Source organism: Phaethon lepturus, unplaced genomic scaffold, assembly GCF_000687285.1.
Source record: "Phaethon lepturus isolate BGI_N335 unplaced genomic scaffold, ASM68728v1 scaffold8075, whole genome shotgun sequence".
Taxonomy (NCBI): Eukaryota; Metazoa; Chordata; class Aves; order Phaethontiformes; family Phaethontidae; genus Phaethon; species Phaethon lepturus.
The window spans coordinates 84320-103948 of NW_010538352.1; the positions used below are offsets into that span (position 1 = coordinate 84320).

The 19629-nt window shown below is 36.6% G+C and overlaps 1 protein-coding gene across 1 annotated transcript in view; it reads left to right on the plus strand.

Annotated features, from left to right (window-relative positions):
* LRRC7 (leucine rich repeat containing 7) overlaps positions 1-19629 on the plus strand; it is a 101287-nt gene that overhangs the window by 18689 nt on the left and 62969 nt on the right. Inside the window, exon 6 of the mRNA XM_010286768.1 lies at positions 18716-18779. Coding sequence (XP_010285070.1) covers positions 18716-18779 — 64 coding nt within the window. The remainder of the gene's footprint in view (positions 1-18715; positions 18780-19629) is intronic.

The following is a 19629-nucleotide window of genomic DNA, read 5'->3' on the forward strand; positions in this document are numbered from 1 at the left end:
GCACTGGTGTTCAAAGCAACCAGGATATTCAGGTTGATGAAAGAACCCTCACAGGAGAGAAGAGGGTATCAGTAAAGCCTGAAATATCTTATAGCATGATTACACCAGCATATTTAGGAAGCAGAGATATGTAGAGGCTATATATAACTATGCATTTTGTGGGTGGGTGTGTTTACGTAGACAGACAGAACCACAGAACCTTTAAGGTTGGAAAAGACCTTTAAGATCATCAAGTCCAACAGTCAACCCAATACCGCCATGGCCACTAAACCATGTCCTGAAGTGCCACATCCACATGTTTTTTGAACATTTCCAGTGATGGTGACTCCACCACCTCCATGGGTAGGCTGTTCCAATGCTTGATGACATTAGTACATCTGACATGACGGGTATAGATATATAATATATATGTGTATATGTATACACTTACATGTACATACACATGTATGTCCTATATACACATACACAGTATATCTATATCTGTATCTATAGTCAGTCATTTCATAGACTAGGAACCAGCCTAGCAAAAACAAACCAAAAAAGGAGCAGTAGGTAGTAGGGTAACTGTCAGTGCTAGCAGAGGAGATAGGGAATGTGCAGCGTATCAGGGGGACAAGGAAGTGAGGGGGGAACGAGGTTTAGATTATATTGGCTGCCGAGGACTTAACACCCCATTGAGTGATGTGACTGCTGGTGTCAGAGAGCCTCCCTAGGAAAAGCGCATTCTGACTTTCTGCTCTTTAAAAATAGTCTGACCTAGACTAGCTAGTCCACAATTTAAACCAGCCTCAAATCTAAATTACCAATTTCCCTAATTTTTTTGGCCAAGCGTTCTAGGAACCATGGCACATACACAAAGCTCAGAGATGGTTCCCCTCACTGATGTTCATCCCTTTTCTTGTTTGCATGCTGAGGATCTGTGGTTCTGTCAGGACAGTGCAGAGTTATTACAGTAATTGAAGTGAATCACCAATTCTTCAAACAAATGTAGTAGCTAAATTTACAGCTTAGTTGGGAAAGGATGGTCTGAGCACATTGCATATGTAACAAAAGCTTTTAATTTATCTAACAGTTGTATTTAAGCCTGGTCTGGTTACTACTTCTATGGAAACTCATTAATTTGCATTTAATTTTGCATTTTCTGAGATTAGGCTCTGTCATAAATATTCATTGCTCTTCATAGCAACAAATGTCAGCAGACCTGCCACTCTTAAATGGAATAATTTGGGATAATAACATCCTATTGAATTCCTGAGAGCAATCAAGAATATTTCGTATCTCAGGAAAGAACTTGGAAAACATACCCATGCTGTTGCTTGCACCAAGCAGCCAAGCAACCTGCCTGTATTTTTTCAAAAATCTCTGAGTAAATTAAAGTAGTTAGTCTGATCTTTGCCCTTAGAGCTGTTTGGGCTGAGGAAACCCCTTTTCAGGGTTTTGTGGGGTTTCTTTCAGTAGAGATTCGTAAAATTGAAAAATTATAGAAACTGCATTTGTAAATGGTGAGTCACTAGTGTCTGAGAAACTGTAGGTAACTGATGAGAAAATACTTGTATTTGTTGTACTCATCCTGCTGACTCACTGTTTCCCAGCTGAAGCTGTGGCTTCTCGTGTCATCTTTGGTTTATTTGACAGTAGGTATTACAGCTATTGTTTTTCTGCAATACCGTGCTGTTAGGAAATAATGTACAATGGAGACGTTACCAAAGCAGCTACTCTTAGAGAAAACCAAGATTTCTCTTGGTCTTCAGCTATTGCTCAGAATTGATTTGCTTTGTGAAGAATAAGAATTGTAGATCAAGTTCTCAAGTACAGCCTCTAAAATTGGAAGAACTGTGTAGTTCTGAAGACAAGAGCAAGTAAAAACCGGGTGAAATTTAATAGTACAGTGTGCAAGGTTGTGTACCAAGGGACTAATAGGAGTTTATGTTATAAATTAGGAGCTCTTCAATCAGAAATCACATTGGAAAAAAAGACATCAGTGTATTAGTAGGATGTAAAATGTCTATGAGTCAGCAATCTAATAGAGCTATGACAATGCCAAATGTTCTTTGTTAAAGTATTTTCACTAGAGACAAAGAAGAGTTTGTGATATTGTATAAAAAAATGAGGGAGACCTCATTTGGAAAAGCTCAAAATGGAACAAGGATGAGGAAGAGCTAAAGAAGGTCCTGATCTGATAGGAAAAATAATGAATGCAGAGTGTATTATGTGGAAGGGTCCTAAAAATAATGTGTTACTTAATCTAAGAAAACAGAAGTTGAGAGGAGCTATGTTAGTATTTGTCTCTACGCACACAGTTAAGGTAGGCAACTTGGAAGAGATCTGTATCTTCTGCTTGGATGAGGAACAGAGTTGTGTGTGCTTAGCAGAGTAAGAAATAAGGATAAGCTGGCCACAAGCGGTAGGAGTGAGAAGTTTCCAAAATATCAGAGTCATCAGTACCTTCTCTCTCCCTTTCAAGATTGAAAGACATCACTCTACATTGTGCTGAAAGGCAAAAGCAGCACTTTTGGCTTGGGGCTGGGTCTCTTCAGTGCAGGCTAGTGGAGGTAGGAGGTGGCGGAAGCGCCTGGGCTGGTCCCTGTCCCACAGCTGCCTGAGGAGCTGGCTGCGGGTGTCCTGAGAGGCAGGATGCGCTGGGATGCACATGCAGTCTGCCCTGGCTGGCCAGTCTGACCTCCTCCTGTCACTAACTTCTAGTTTTCACCAGAAAAATTGTGGAAAGATTAAACTTAGATGGCACATGTTGCGGTCCTGACAGTTTGAACTTGTTGGTGCATTGCAACATCAAATTTGCTCTCTGTAAGGCAAATTTTGGTGATTATTAAGTAAACTGGCTGAAATCAACCAGAAATGGTAAGTTTTTATCACAGATGATATAATTACATTGTAAGATTCTTTGTGTTGATCAGCACTTTGATGTTCCTTTGAAGATGTTTGCATGCGTTGTTCTATTGTTCTTTGTTGGTTTAAATCAGTACATTTCTGAAATATTTTCCAGCTATCTCTGTCCCCTCGGTTTGCAATTGTTTGAGTGCAGTCTTCCAGCATTGCTAAAACATTACATACCTGTAATTTTATTTCTGGTTTGAGTCAGGAATAAAAGGACTTCATGGATATGATGATGATGATAGGGTTGGGGGGTTTTTTTGCTTGTGTTAAAATTAGCCATTTTATATTGATATGTTTTCAGTCTTAAAATGTAAACCCATGTTTTTTATTCTTGATTGCATGTTTTTAGGCTTTGATTGTAATGAAATAAAACTATGTGAAAATACAGGCAATATGTTTTAGCCACACAGTCTGAGAATTGCTGTTAATAAGATGTTTGCTGTCAAAATTCAGACTCTGCTTGAAAAATCTTTGTTTAGACTTACCTGTTGTAGGCAATGTAATGTAAAGTTGGTAATCTGTTTTGCTTTTTTCTGCAAATGTCTCAAGTTGTAATGAATCGCTGGGTTTTACCTGTCACTGTTTACATTAGAACAGTACTTCTGTGCATTCTAGTTCCACAAAAGAGTGGTTCTCAAAAATGCTATGAAAAATAAACTGTCCTATTTTTGTATAATATTTTACTATCAATGAGCTTGAATATCTTCCTTGATAAAGGGCAATGGAGAAGTTTTCTTCCAATAATTCAAAAGCACAGAAGGTCAGTCTCACCTAAAGTTTTCCATGAAAAATACTTCAAAGAGAAATGAAAACAAGGATGCCATCTATTAAGTGTTTCCTTCTGCTTAACAAGTAAAGGTGTGAAAATGATCTTTTTGTGCATACATAATGAAAGTATCCATTGTGGGTTCACAATTAAATATATATTGTAAAAAAAAACTTAAGGGGGGCAAGAGAATCCCATTTTTCACCCAGAAGAATTTACTGTTATGGAATTTCACAAAATTGAATTTTTTCTTCCTTTGGATTCCAAGTGTACGTTTATTTTTTTTCTGTAAAGACACATATATGGAAAATTGACATTTTTCTATGACATACTTTCTTTTCTTTTCTTTTCTTTCTTTCCCCCTAAATTTAGAGCTAGAACCACAGAAAGTAGAAGCACTATAAGTGTTGATGGGGAGTATACATGTTCCTCCCCTTCCGATAATTAATTAATTAATTATATTTTACAAGCCAATTAAATAAAAAATTCATGAGTCATGGGTCATGTTATTCCTTTTATTCTCTGGCCAATCACTTAGCAATGCCATAATTCTCAGACCTAAAAAATAAACTGAAATACTAAAAGCTGCACTGAGAATGCAAAGCTTTTAATTAATTGCAATACCAAGCTACCATGTAGATCTGCACCAGATTAATGTGACAGTTATCCACAACTACAAAATGTCTAGCAAACAAACCAGATGGAAACAAGGCAGAGTGGTAGAAGTTGTCCTCTTCCTATTGTAGTGATCGTAAATACGTATTTGTTGAAATTACTTGTAACTCTTATGTATGCTGGTGATTTCTTAAAAATAGTGTATAAGGAGACTCAAAGGATCAAGGTTTCTAAGCAGCATCATAAAAACTGTATAAAGAGCACATAGTCATTTGTTTTTAAAACAATATAAGGTGAAGTAGACTAGGTTCTTCTTGGGCAGAATACATATAAAATAATAGTAGATGTTTTGCAGAAGTTAAGTTTGTGAACTGGGTGTATCTAAACCTGTAGAGTGTTACAACTCTTATGTCCTTCTGTAGCTAAGACTTTATTCCAAATTGAGAAAGTAAGCAGAATAATACAGATTAATCACTTCTTATATAGATACGGTATGTGTATTGAACACTGACATTCCTCTTAAATAATCATTTTAGTATAAAAAAGGGCATATATCACTAGAATCATCTTGATGATTTATAAAAATATTGGTTGAAACACTGTCAGGTAAAGTTATTTTATTCATGTTCCCTATTTCAATACCACTTTGCTTTGAATTTTTAAGACAAGTATAAACATTTCTCAGTTTTTGCAGTGCTAAAAGACTGCAGATATGGCTTTGCTTGTTTCTTTAGTTTCATCTCAGCAAGAATGAGCCAATAAAGATTCAGAAGGATATTCAGACATCAAAAATGTCACAATCCGTTACCTTTTTTCAGATGTGAAATTTGCTGAAAAAAAGTGACGATTAGTATTTCCATTAACCTGAAAATGGAGTTGTAAAAAGCATTCTTGTGACTTAAGAACATTAGTCCCCTTGAGTGAATAACATTTATATTCCTAACATCCTTATCACTTCCAAAATCCTGTTTTAGGAAGTAGATTTGCAAAAATCACAGGTTGTCTTAAGTGTGTTGAAGTCAGTGGAACAGACAGTTTATATCAGCTGAGAATCTGTCCAGAGGCACCTAAATATAGGTTTAAAAGCTTAGCTTTAGACTCCTATTTTTTGAAATGCTGTTCCACTTTCTTCCTAGTTTATTATAAAGCTGTAAACTGTTGCCCACACTTTAAGATTACAAATATTTTCATCATTCATGATGACCTGTTTTCTTCAAATAGTAACTCTGGCTGAGTTTAATAAATCATATTCCAGAAGACTTACTACTTTGGCACTACATTATTAAAATATTGCCAATATTTTAATAAGGAACTACTGCTATGTATCTTCCCTTTAGGCTATTTTAAACTAAATATATTTGCTGCTCCGAGAAGATGCAGAAAAATGTATTATACTGTTTTCTTTTTCTAAGAATGCTTTTCCAACATATAGAGTGTGTCAAAGTGGTCTGAAAAATTGCATTAATTATTCTTGTCTGAAGGCAGTAGTGGCTTTTTTTTTGCCATATCTCCTATAAAGGACACTCTGGGAGAAGATATAGCTAGAACTTCTTGTACCGCATTGACCATGCACCAGTACTGCTTCTGCCATCTGGGCTAATCCTGATATTAGTTAAACTGTAATTAGTGGTTCTTACCTGGTGATGTTCATGCTGTAGAATTTTAATGTGTCAAATGGGCAAAGGAAAGATAGAACAGAAATTAAAGCCTTGTATGTAGGCCTGTTTCAGACACCAAATTTTTTTGTATTTGTTTATCACTTATTTGCTTCTTTAAAACTTTCATTTAACAGATGCAAAAGTTATTTCTTTTTTCAGAAGAGTTTATATCTGATTAGTAGCGTTAAATTTCAGATAAAGACTTCATAGCACAAAGTGGTGGGAGGAGAGAACATTTATAACTGTAGAGAATCACCCTAGCTCACCTTACACTCATTTTGTTCTCAATTATACCAGAACCCCGAGCTCCTCCCAGAACAACTGGGAGCTAAACACACACAGAGTTCACTCTGTTATTAATGAGATGTAATTTGGTTACGCTTAGACTCTGTGCTCTGCTTTCTCAGGTATGGTTATTTTATGGTATGCAAGGAAATTGTTCATTATACTCAGAAAACCTTAAGTCAGTATCCTTTTAATTTTACTTGATTAAAAAAAAAAAATCTACAGCGTAAAAACGCCTGCATACAATTCAAACTGCAAGAGGAATTAAATAGAGAGAAGATGACTGTTGGATTGCATTGAGAACAGGATGGGGTTTTTACTTGCCATGACCATCGGAGACCTTTTCTTTTTCCCAGCTGGAATACGAGACTACTAGAAGCTCATGTTTCTTAGCTGCAGTACTGGTGCAGTGTTGACTTGCAGGTAACACATACCTCCTCCAAGTGTCTATATGCACTGCACTGTATGTCCCTCTCCTGTGCTATCTTTGAGTTGTGGCTCAACCTGATGCTCTGGGACAGTGTGTTTCTGTCACTTAATAGGTTGTTGGAGTAAGGATGGATGGTTCTGAGCTAAACATACGTAGAATGACATTTCTAGTTGTTGCCATACCTAGCCATATCAAGGTGTAGGAAATGTACCTGCAGATGCTGTGAGCTGTGAACTTCAACATTGTCCATCTGTCCCTCCACATGAGAGGGAAGGGATATCCTGTGACCTGTGTTCTTGCAGGGCATCAGAAGTTCCCTAAAGGCCAGCAAGCAGACAACGTGTAACCTGTGGTCAGCTCTGTGTTGTGCAAAAGGTCACCTCATGCTCCCATTTCCCTCGAGCCTTGAAAAATTCACTCTACTGCAAGGCATTTTATTTATGTAATCAGGAAAAGAAAAATAATCATGCAAAACTTGCTTATATTCCAACACATAGAAAATGTGATTGACGATTACTTTTGAAAAACTACAAAATACATATGTCTGAATAGATTACAATGGTCATTAGTTCTTTATCACAATTACATTTTCCTGTAGTTGGTCGGTGAGTTCTTTTATGAACTCTCAATAATTATATTTCCTATTGAAATACATTTGTAGATTACATTCACCAGTTACACGCAGTATTTGTGCCATCTTTCTAGCACATACGGCTTTTCCATGCTTCTCCCATTTCAGTGTCTCCAGTGGACTGCTGCTGTTAAAGCTGACAAGCTCTGTGTTGCAGCTTGCTTCCTGTCATTGAATTATGAAACAAATCTTGCCCATATTTGCCATACTTCGTAATGGACTATCATCTCTCTGCCTGCCCTTTACAGTTCTCTAATAACTGAACAGGATTGTGTTATGGCTCGCAGTAGCTTTGTTTGCTTCCTCTTAAAGCTATGTCCCTTAGATAGAAGCCTTACACTGGCCTCCCCTTTGGCACCCATTCCCCAGAGTGCAGTGTGTTACCAGCACGGCTTCGTTTGCTGGTGATGTTCTCTCTAGCCCAGTTGGCAAATGGCCACTGCAGTCAAACACATTATTAACAGTGTGGTAAAGTAACTGCTTGGAGAACTGGTCAATAGAGATCTTCCAGATCTTATATACCATACTTCTACAGTTAAAACTACTGGAGAGCACCTATGAAGAAATCAACCATTCTTGTGAGGGGCCATAACTATAACAATATACAGATATTTCACGCACGACAACAGGGGTTGTCCTTCTGCGTTTTCCTTTTCTGAGGTGCTTCTTCCTCAATTAATATGTAGAAGGTTACTGAGTCATGACATCTCAAAATCCGTGTCTTTTTCTAGCCCATACCCATTTTATTTCTCTGGTTTTCTCTTTAGAAATATATTTCACGCACGACAACAGGGGTTGTCCTTCTGCATTTTCCTTTTCTGAGGTGCTTCTTGCCATCTCTGACTACTTCCATCCTTCTTCCTCAATTAATATGTAGAAGGTTACTGAGTCATGACATCTCAAAATCCGTGTCTTTTTCTAGCCCATACCCATTTTATTTCTCTGGTTTTCTCTTTAGAAATCCTGGGTTTTGTATGTGTTCACACTGTTGGCCATATTTCAGTAGAAATAGGAATCAAAAGGACTAGTAAGAAAGAAACCTGTGTCGAGAGTAAAATTCTTTTGTTTTTTGGGTTAACTGTTTCTGTTAACTTTTAGTCATCAGATATCCATTAACACCCTTTGAACTTGGTGCATCGCTGTTAATTGTTCAGCATCTTAAGTTAGGTCTTCTTCCTGCTCTCTGTCAAAGTAAATGGGAAAACAGGGCCAAAACTGCATTTTCAGTCTTGCAGGCTAAAACTATTCACTCTTTAATTTATGTTCATTCATTCCATGCAAAACTAGTACATAAGAATACAAAGCATGTGCTGAATTCTGTAGAGATTTGAAGACTATATTGTATATCCTGATGAAACATAGGTTATTTTTAGCCAACTTTTAGTAGTGGGAAGCCTAGAGCCTGCTTCTCCTCTTTCTTCAGGATGGTGGAGACCCAGATCCCAAGTACTAGTCATTTTATATTAATTTAATAATATGTTCAAGTTGATAGCACTGCAGTGTTTATAAATCAGTTCTTTACTTTCCACTGTATTATTACACTGTAAACAAAACACAACTTCTTAAATACATTATTTACCAAATACTGAATGTTTTAAGCAAAAGCAGTGAGTTGACCTTTGTGGCAGTGAGTGATACAGTCAGTCTTGCTCAGTTTCAGTGGTTTTGAGTTGAGAGGACTGCAGTGGGTCATGGGTTCATAATTGCTCTAAAGGTGTATTTGTCCCAGAACATGGAGCAACTTTTATTGTCATTAGGTCACCTGTGTTACCAATATATTGCGTTTCTTCATCCAAATGCAGATATCTTATAGCAAAGTCATTGATCTCATCAGACCTACATATAGTTTGCTAGATGTGAATTTGACTCAAGGTTTAGTGACTGTTAGGGTATAACTACCCTGTGACTCTAATATGTCAAAGCAATATTAATATCCCTCAATATTAAAAACCCTCAAGCAATTTTAATTCTGAAATTCACTGACAGAATAGCTGTTTGCTGTTAACTTGTATTTCGAATGTTTTTTATGAGATACACTTTGAAATTGGAAATTTGAAATTATATATTTTGAAATTTTGAAAACGTGAATTTCATATGCTCAAGTTGTCCATTGAAATCAGCATTTAAAGATAGATATGAGGTTAAGAAACACCCATTACTTTCTGGAAAGGGGATGATAGTTGAGGGAATTTAATCCTGCATCTGGGGACATATTTTCTTCTATGTTCTGGATAGCATTCCTCCAGACTTTTCTGAGATAAACAGCATGAAGTAGAAAATACCAAATATTTAGTGGTAATTTTTGGTTTTCTATATCAAAGAATCCTTCAAGTAGTGATTCGTAAGCAAAACGGGACATTTCAGGGTTATGCTGCAAATGTATACATTAGGGATAATTTGGCTCTAACATTCAGGAAAGCAGTTTTGAGATACTGTATAGAAGTACCATGTGTATCTTTTCCTTGTAGTCACACCACTGACCCGTCCTGGCCCGTCTGCCTGCTGTTACAGAGCAGTCGGTGATAGTTGCTTACTCTGCAAGTAAGTCCTGTTCAGACTATTCTGACAGAGCAGCTGCTGCTCCAAAACGCAGCATGTTCCCAAAGTGTGGTGAGCAAGAACCCACAAAGCGTGATCTACAAAGGATATCTCATTATGTGCCATAGGGCATATCATAAGAAAATTTGTGTACCAGGTAAGGCTGACTTTTGTGTAATCTAGTCCAGAAAGTGGAAACATACATTAACCTTCTTTTTAAGCATGAAAACCAGTTATCAGGAAGTAGGAAGAGGAATTCAGAAAGCAGATGCAAAATAAAAAGAAAAAAGGAGTTCTAGGGGAAAAAAAAAAAGGATAAAACATTTATTCATAAAGTCTTGGTATTGCCGGGAGCTTTGCACTGGCTAATGAGATTTCTTCTGTGTTCTGTTTATTTATGTAATCAGTTAAGCAGAAGTGGATCTGAACTGAAATTTATAATGCCTTTCCCCGACGATTTGAGAGCTGTGTTAGGAAAGAGATTTGTGTGTGAACAAGAGTCAAAACTGTGAATATTTCACCTTTCTACAATCAGTTGAGCAAACCTTTCCAGTTGCAGAGGGATCCATAACTGGGTCCTGAACAAAAGGTTTAATTTTACAGATCTGATCCATTTCCACCATAAACGAAACTGATGGGAATTTAGGATCCTGTATGGAAGGCAGTATTTTAAGTCAGTAGTGTGTTTTTAAAATCCTTAACTTTTGCACAAAAACATTTTTCCTGAAATCGGGTAGCTGTGTGTTTTTGTTATGACTGAATCATGAAAGAGCTTATTTCCAGTTTCTGTATGTAGGATTTTGTCTTTTTGGTCCTTTTTATTTTAGGCCCTTGATACAGAATTAGGTAAAGTCTCACAAGTCTTCAGTGCCATAGATGCATTGGTTGTGTTTAGACACCTTCTGCACCAGCAGTTCCATCTTTTGGCATTGAAATTGATTTTTCTCATCTTAGCATTTGAAGATGGAGAGTGCCCTTGCCCATCGCCTGAGAGTGTACAGTGGCTCGAACAGCAGAGGAGGTGGAGTCAGCAGATTTTCGGGCACAAGAAATGGCAGCATCAGGAGCATCAGCACGAATAGACTGTGTTGAGGTAGTTTTCCCAAACTGTGTTATGAAACCAAACAATTCTGGTATGCAAAGGCTGATGGAGGCTGCCTCTTAGTCCAGAATGTTTAACCCAGATGACCACGTTGGGTGGTTTTCCCATACGCTTAGCCCACATAACGTTGTGTACCACGTTTTGCACGGCAGTATTTCTGATAGCCGTGCAGGCAGGGCAACAGTATGCCTTGTGGGTTGTCTGCTCCTGACTTCTCTTTGTGTTAATGATGAGACCACATAAAAGTAACAAAGAGCACTGCCATGACTGACTGACAGCTGCTGGAGCTATTCAGTCTTCAGAGACTTAGTTGCTTTAGGCATCATGCCATGGTCTCTGCTATATTCTCTGATTTGTGGATTAATATTGCAGATTGTAAAATTCTTAAGTTCTCCAATATAATTAAAAGTGGAAATGGACGTTATTTTTGATAGTTAAAGATGAAATAGACATTATTATAGATACCATGTGCATTATTGTAGATATTTTCTCTGTTCTGTGTTTCAGTCCATGTGTAACAATATTTTGCATCCTCAAAATGAGTTTTTAAACATACTCTGTTATTTTGAAGCCTACATATAGATTAGGTAACATACAGATTCAATACTTTATGACAGATTAATTTATACTTTTGGTCCTTTGCTTTACACCGTACATGTTTTATATTCTAGAAATGATATAAATTGTCTTGAGATTCACTGAAAACTAAGAATGAGTTTTCTTTGTAATCCATTAAGTGATGTATAATTAAATAGTTCTTTCTGATTGTTGTATGTAATGCTTTAGCTCTGGTTAAGATCTAACTACTTGCAACAGGTAAACTATTAAGTATTAATTTTAAAATGTGTCTTCCAAACTGATTCGTTAATGAATTTAAAGTTACGTTGCATAGTTTAAAATACTAAAACTGGAAGAGACTCCTGAATGTGACATTTTAACAACTTTGAAATAAAGGTAACATGTACAACAAAAGTGTGAGAAAATACTGTTTGAAATTAGTACAGTAGATAGTCCAGTAATGGCAACATACTTGCCTTTATTTGCTTTTTATTCCTTCAGAAAATAATGGTATTTTTTTCATGAACGCAAATGAAAATACAGTCCTGTATGTTGTTGCACAAGGAAATAGAGTATGTAACCGTTACAGCTTTCTCAGACCTATCTCTGTAGAAGTATAACATACAAGAAGTATCAATTGTATAGCAGTATTATATTGCCTCTTTCATTGTATTTGTCATTGTATAAATCTAGTTGTGTCTCTGACACAATTGCTTTTTACTTACGAATGTTCACCTATTAGAAATACTTTTGTTATTTATGAACACAGTTCTTCATATGCAGGAGTAACTCAGATGTGATTAGAAGTTTGTGATTGAAGTTTTGAATAAATCTTCATGTAATCACCATCTCCTATCTGTCAGAAAGATGACGAGGATTTTGATGAGAATACTGTGATTTCATTGAAACAATTTATGGCAGTTGACTCATTTGGTTTGCCAGAAACTGTAAATGCAAGGCAGTTTCCTGGTTATCTGAAGTGTTTACAATGCGTAGATAAGTATCTTCTAAATAAGGCAGGGAAAAAAACCATCCAAGAACATGAGAAAGTTGTATTAGGCAATATATGTGATTACAATTAATACAGCTGAATTGTATAATGTGACTGTTTTAAAACTATTGTGAGCAATGTTAATTTTTCACCAAGTATTCAGTAACCTCTCTAAGCTTCTCTCTATGCTGGTTTTCATGAATTTGTAGTTTTTTGAGAGCCATGTTCCATTATTGTTTTTAAAAATAATTTTAAAAAAAGATTGACCTTACTCTGAACCTACCGTGAGGTCCACTTCAGTAGCCAAGAATCAGATCTTCTCCATGTAACTCCTGCAGTTACTTGTGAATGGAAGAGTAGATCCAAACGCTATATGGATAAAGATTTATGTGAAAATTTTGCCTGTAAGTTTTATTAGCACATTAATTATATTACATTACATCATTTAAGCAATGAATATTTAACTGAGCATTACTCATAATTGCACCTTTCCTGTTCCACCTTTATAAAATGACCCCCCCATAAAAAATACAATGAATCCTTTCGTAAGAAAAATACAAGTAATTACATGAAAGAGATAAAAATATCACAAGCTAATGAAACATCTTATATTCTGTTGGGGACATTTAGCAGTCTGCTTTATCTTTTGATATAGTACCAGCTAACTGAAATTAATCTGCCCCCGTATAAATGTTGTAGTTTCTGAAACTATGTCTCTAACTGCCTTTAGAAATTACGCAATGTTTAAAAGTTGCCTTTTATGATGAATTTACAGTAGTACACACCAAACTTTTTAAAGTAAAAGTTTTGTTCAAAGGTAGAATACAGTATGAAATACACAGGTGTTTACCAACCGCATTGTAACTTAGATTACCATTCATTTAATCTTCAGAGAGTTTCAGAGTTTCACATTTCAAAATACATAATTCCGTATATGTACAAATAGTGATGGTATATGTAAAAAGAAAACTTTGCACAATCTATTAAAAATGTGTGTCACGTTTCCTGTTTTTTTGCTTGTGAAGGCATTGTACTACGTAATGCTTGTGTGCACACAGTTCATATTATAACTGAGAAACTTGTAACACCTGCAAGTGTAAAGAACTATAAACTCGCAGTGCTCATGTGCTGAAATGTGTTCCCTGTGGTCTAAAACCTTTGTGTGGTACTAAGGAGTGAAACCTGCCATCAGGATTTGTTATGGGAAATTCGGTAATGTTTAAATGCTTTTCACAGCTTAATCATTCAGGCTGAGAGTGTGTGCACTACCTGGCTATTTAACGAGCGGCTAGTCTTAAAAGGCACCCAACTGATTTGTTTTAAGCAAAAATACTTTGATTTCCAAAACAGCAACTGGTAAATTGTGGCTCAGTGTAATCATCTTTAGGAACCTCTGAGTCCAGTCTTGGAAACGCTTACTGGCAGGGAGCGCACACATTAGTGTAGAGAATTCTCATAAAGTTAATGAGATTCTGTACGGTAATAAGAGTGTCCATAGTTATCAAGTTTGCAATTACAAACGTAATTACTTACTCCATTGACTTCAATTAATTTAAAAATTTGTATGCAGTATTTACAACTTGTATCTAAATGTCAGAAGTCTCAACTAGATTAATAACAAATCAGTTAAGACACAGTGGTGAAAGTTTTAGAAGGAGTAAGTTAGACCAAATGTAAACATTCTCAGGGGTGTATGTGTTATTTACTGAGAAAGGAGGTGTAAATGAGCTGACCTGACTGTGTTGCAGCTTTGTTTAATAAACTTAGCTTTTGTCTGGATGTGTAAGAGTCACCTTTTGCAAGACATTTCCCAGGAGAAGTACAGTGCAGTTAGAGCACCAGAGGAGTTAAAAACATCTTTCACTATTATTTTAATGGAGATTGTGATAGAAAATGGACTCCTTTTGGGGAGAGTGTGAAACATTCACTTTGTCCAGGTGACTTCATTATCTTTCTTCAGTGTCCTCATCTGTTGTGCTGGTGCAATGCTTATTGCTTGAATGGCTCTCAGCCTTCCAGGTACTCTTGCATACTAAGGACTTACTATTAAGAGACAAAATATTTTCAATATTTCTTCTGGTTTTATAGCAATAATAACTGAAATTAATGAATACTATAAGACCCAAAATGCAGTAAGGAGCAAGTTGGGCGTTGGGGAGCATGAATCAAGATTTATATTACTAAAATGGGGCTCTGTGTAGAATATATAGGAAGTCCATTTCTGTTTTAAGATTCTGTGTGCTCAATCTCGACTGATCATAGCTATATTGAGAAATACTGTTTTGGAACAGTGTCAGATTTAACTCCTCCATACTCTAGACTTAAACTACAACATCTTGTTTTGTGCCTTGTCAGAAATTTGCTTTTACTTTTTGATTTAATTTTAATTTAGGTGCTAACCCTTTTGGAGCTGTGTGGGCAACTGCCACTCTTTTTAGCAATGAGTATCTGTCATTTTAGCAAAAAGTATCTGTTGCTTTCCTGTCTCAAAGATATTTGTGAACAATGATCAAATACGTTGGAAAATATGTTGGAAAAGAGATGTGGAATAGTTGGGGGACAGGAAAAAGAAAAATACAAAGAAACCATGTGCAACACTGAACTTGAGTGAGTATGAAATAGGTGAACTATCAGAAAGTGTTAAAAAGAAAAGTTATCATTAATTAATCTGTGTTAGGGTGACTATCAGCGTAGAAAGATTAAATGATTCTTAAATAAACTGTGACTTTGTCTGGCTATTTCCAAAACACCAAATGATCAGCAGAAATAACATACGTGCTAGGATTCAAAGACTTGTTAGGAAACTGAGATTGTGTAAGGCTGGACAAAAAAAGAACAATAATGAACAAGTAGAAAGATGAACACTTAGAAGAACATTTTAGAAAGCCGTAAAGGTTAAAACAGACATACAGTAACACAGAAGGCACTGAAGAAATCAATAATACAGGAATATGTCCTGCAGTTGTATTACCAGTAGTTTCACAGTATTAGCAATATCAGTTTCAAAGGACTTAGCACTTGGCATTGCACTTCCCAAAATTGTTGTGTAAATGCATTGATATTTATTACATTATCTAGCTTAAATTTTCTGTGTTTGAAAGTACTGCAGATTATATTAGATGAAAGATAACAGCCTAAATATGAAAGACAGCAGGTTCTATCAGAATGAATTATTCATTTGGTTCAGCGGTGAGCTATTTGCCTAAGAGGCCTAGATATATTTTAAAAACATCTCTGTACAGAACATTAATTTCTGTAAAGTACAGAAGCACATCTGATGCCTGATCTTAATTTATGACCGTAAGATTCATTCTTTGAAGTTATGCTGAATGGTGAAGAAATATAGTAGGCCAGTCAAAGTGTCTGTTTAATTTTAAAAATCTAATGAAGTATGTAACTTCATGTATATAATGAACTATATAACAGAATATTTGTTTATCTACATGTTTTTTGATTTTGCTAACATATGTCTAGCAAAAAATGCTTCACTCTACTAGTGAAGAATGGCAGTTACCTTTCTGTGAATTTTTTTTCTTACTTAGAAAACTAAAACTTGCTTGTAATAAATACGCAGCGGTGTTCTCTATCCAGCCCCATAACAACCACATTTTTCCATAATTTAAATGCTAAAAGAGGTCTATGTTTTTTAGCCATAGCATCTTTGATAATCATTTTACTGCTGATAGAAATTGCAGAGAGAAAATGGTTGGTATTTTAGAACACATCAGTTAAGATTGTGCTAATTTTTGGATTAGGATCAACTCTGATTTCATTAGGCGGTCTATGAACCGACTGTTGCCGTTAATGCTAAATCGCTTAATTATTTTTATGCTCTTTTTTTACCACCACCAAAATCCAATATGGTGTTTAGAGCATGCTGGTCTACCAGGCCTTAAAAAGAAAATCATCAGTAGAGGTAATACCCTGTTCCAATTTTGTTCATGGAAACAAAGGCAGTAATTAATGTATTAAACTTGGACTTGATCCAGAACAGGGTAGCCACGTTGCCTTTTGGAAGGGGCCCTAGCTCAGGCAGTCTCCCAGATCTGCCCAGGAATTGCTTGGGGTAGAGCTAACCGGTAGGAGCCAAAACCGTGTGAGGAACCATTTCACGTTTGGACAGCAGTGGGGATGGCGGAGGGCCAGCATCCAGGCTCACTCTCTGGCACGTTACACCACTTGCATAGCAGTAGCGCTTAGGTCCCTGGAAGATTTACTATCTAAAATGCCTTGTTTAGGGCAGAATTTTCATTGAAAGGCCTGGCAGAATATAAACATAATAATTAAGAGTTTTTTTAAAAATCAGGAAATCTTTGTGGAATATTCATAAAGCCATTTGGTTTAAATTTAATAACCTTTTAAAATATAAAATAAGGGTGAATGTGCTATTTGAAATAATTTACTAACTTTTTAATGTCAACCATTATAAAAAATCAAGATTGATATATTCAAATGATGAAATCTTTCTTATTCTCCAGTGTCGTAGTAATTCTGAATACAACTTCCTAATCTTAATTTCATACAGATATGAAATTCTAACATTTTGGAAGGGCTTGAAGTAGCAAATAGTACACGTCTCATGTAGTATCGTGTAGTAAATTGGCTTTAGGAAAAAGTTGTTTTTTTCCAATATGAGCAAAGTTGTACAACTGCAGAACATCGCTTCCAGCTAAGGAAGTCACAGTCCTGCCATCCTTCTAGCATGCTCAGTCCTTCAACTCGTGTTCCCAAGCTGCTCAGCAATTTTCCTCTCATTTTGAAAAGAGCTTTGCCGCTTTGGGATTACTTCTTTGAGTCAGTGCTTCTGCTGTCCTATGTTCTAAGTATGGTTTTTAAAACTCTCTGTATTTTTAAAAAGTTTGCCTATTTTCAAAATCAATAGATTTTAAATGCTTTTAACAGTCAGTCCACATATGCTGTGATCTGTGCCTTTGTCAATTTAAGCTATACTTGAGATAACCAGTTTTTCTCCCAGCACAGAGATAAAGCTGGGAGACTTCTCCCATTAACTTCAGTAAATGAAGAATTTAATTACGTAATTTTTAGTAATTTCTCACTTCTCCTCTTATTTCACTGTTTCAATCTCTTGAGCCCAAGCAGCTTTTTTTGCAGTTACATAATGATTAGTCACAGATGTAAATGGAGATTATTCCTCATTTAAAGCCCTTTACTGCATAAAGCATAGTTGATACTGACTTTTGGTTCACTTTCTTATATGTTCTTACTTGACTTTCTTTTATAATGCTGTGAAGAAGGATAAGCTGCTTTCATCGATTTTGCTGTCATTTGTACACAGTCTTTTGCAACAGAGGCTCTGTGAAGCCTTTCTTGCCCTCAGGGAAGCTGCTGCCCGAAAAGGGGCTCTCAGGGAGATGCCCACCAGCAAAGCAGGACGCCTTGCTGCCATCCACACGCGGTGTCGTGGATCACACCGTCTCCCCGCCACGCTCCTGTGCCATGAACTGCACAGAGGGAGGAACACTTGCCTAGATGTGCTTTGCAGCAGATCCAAGGGTTGAATCTCAGATTGGTCATTTAATTACAAATCTGTATTCTGTTGTGTATCTACTTACAATGATAGAGTTTTCATAAGCTACTGGAAGACAGCAAGTGTCACTAAACACCACTGCTTAGGGGTGTGACAGTTTGTTTACTTACTGCTGAAACGGAAGCCATGTTTCAGGTCCCCCATACTGCAAGTCAGAAAGGAGGGGACCCCATCAGCTCAGTGTATGCTGTTAAACCAACACAAGTACTCAACACAAGCTTCATCTAAGCTTAACTCGTTTAGCAGGCTGATTATTGATGCGAAAGTGCTTTTGCTTTGTGACTGTAGTTAGGCACAGTTTTAAGGAGGTGGCAACCATTCTTTGTACTTTTGCTATGAAGAGCCAAAACACTGTTAGTGGTTTATAAAGAAGTTGACAACAAGTTTATACATCTGTATCAAAAATGTCACAATTTACATTACTTTCAAATGCTTATAACATAGGTCCTTTTCCTTGAGGAACTATGCAAAATTATACCAAGATTACTAACGTAATTGTTGCTGGCCTTTTAGTTCAAGAACTTCAGCTCATGTCTTAAAGATGGGGTGTATTGTTCTCATTTGCATCAGCATCAGTCTGATTTCTTTCTTCTTTTTGCAGTAACAGTATCATTTGAGCGTTTTTTTTGTCTAAACAAAATTTGACTGACATTTTGCAAGTAAAAATTTCATCTTGGATATCTCCTAATCTGTTACAGGTCAATGCACAAACTGACTCAGCTGGAAAGACTTGATCTGGGCAATAATGAATTCTCTGAGCTGGTAAGCAATGAACCATTTTTTAATAGGAAGCCTGTGTGTTTTGGATGCTCTGTGTATGGGGCGATAAACTACTTAAAAGGCATTACTGTGTTGTGGCCACGTGCTATGGTCACATTTCCTTGTAGAACAGAAGGCTGACCATAATTCATGAGGTGAATGTTGATAGTACAATATACTTCATCTACATCAGGCTTCTGCGGTTCAGATCAAGGTTACAGATGATTCTCCCTCTGAGCTGGTTGCTACTGCTGGAATACTTCAATGTGGGATGAATTTTTGATCTCAGTATAAATACTTGTGTCAATTATATATTAACTTCCTAACACCTATCATAATATCCTGCAAATATTAGCAATTGCTATTAGCAGAAGTAAATTTTGGACTCCAAAAGCAGTTTCTGTCCGTATCTTACCTCTACGATGAGAATTAGGTTCCCTGAGATTTAATAGCTTTCATGAATTTTCTCTAGTATCAGTATGGAAAATAATCAAGTTGCTGTTCCCTTAGGTATGTTTCTGCTGTATCTATAAGAATTGACACTTCTCAGAAACAGTAGGAGGGTGCTTTGTGTTTTAAAATGGCCATATTTTTAAGGATTGCTCACTGACTTCATCCTGCAGGAGCTGTAAATATGTTAAGAGAAGCAAAACTTAGAAAAATTGCTGCCTCATCTTTTTTGAGACCTATCACTGCTGGGCTTTTCGGGGAGGCATCTGCTTTTGTAGGACAAGTTAATACTGTTACACTCACTGTTGCACTGATGGCAAAATAAATGTCTGCCTGTGCCTTAACCACCAACAGCCTGTCCAGTGGCTGGTAAAACCCGTGAGCTGCACCGCCTTTCCTCCCC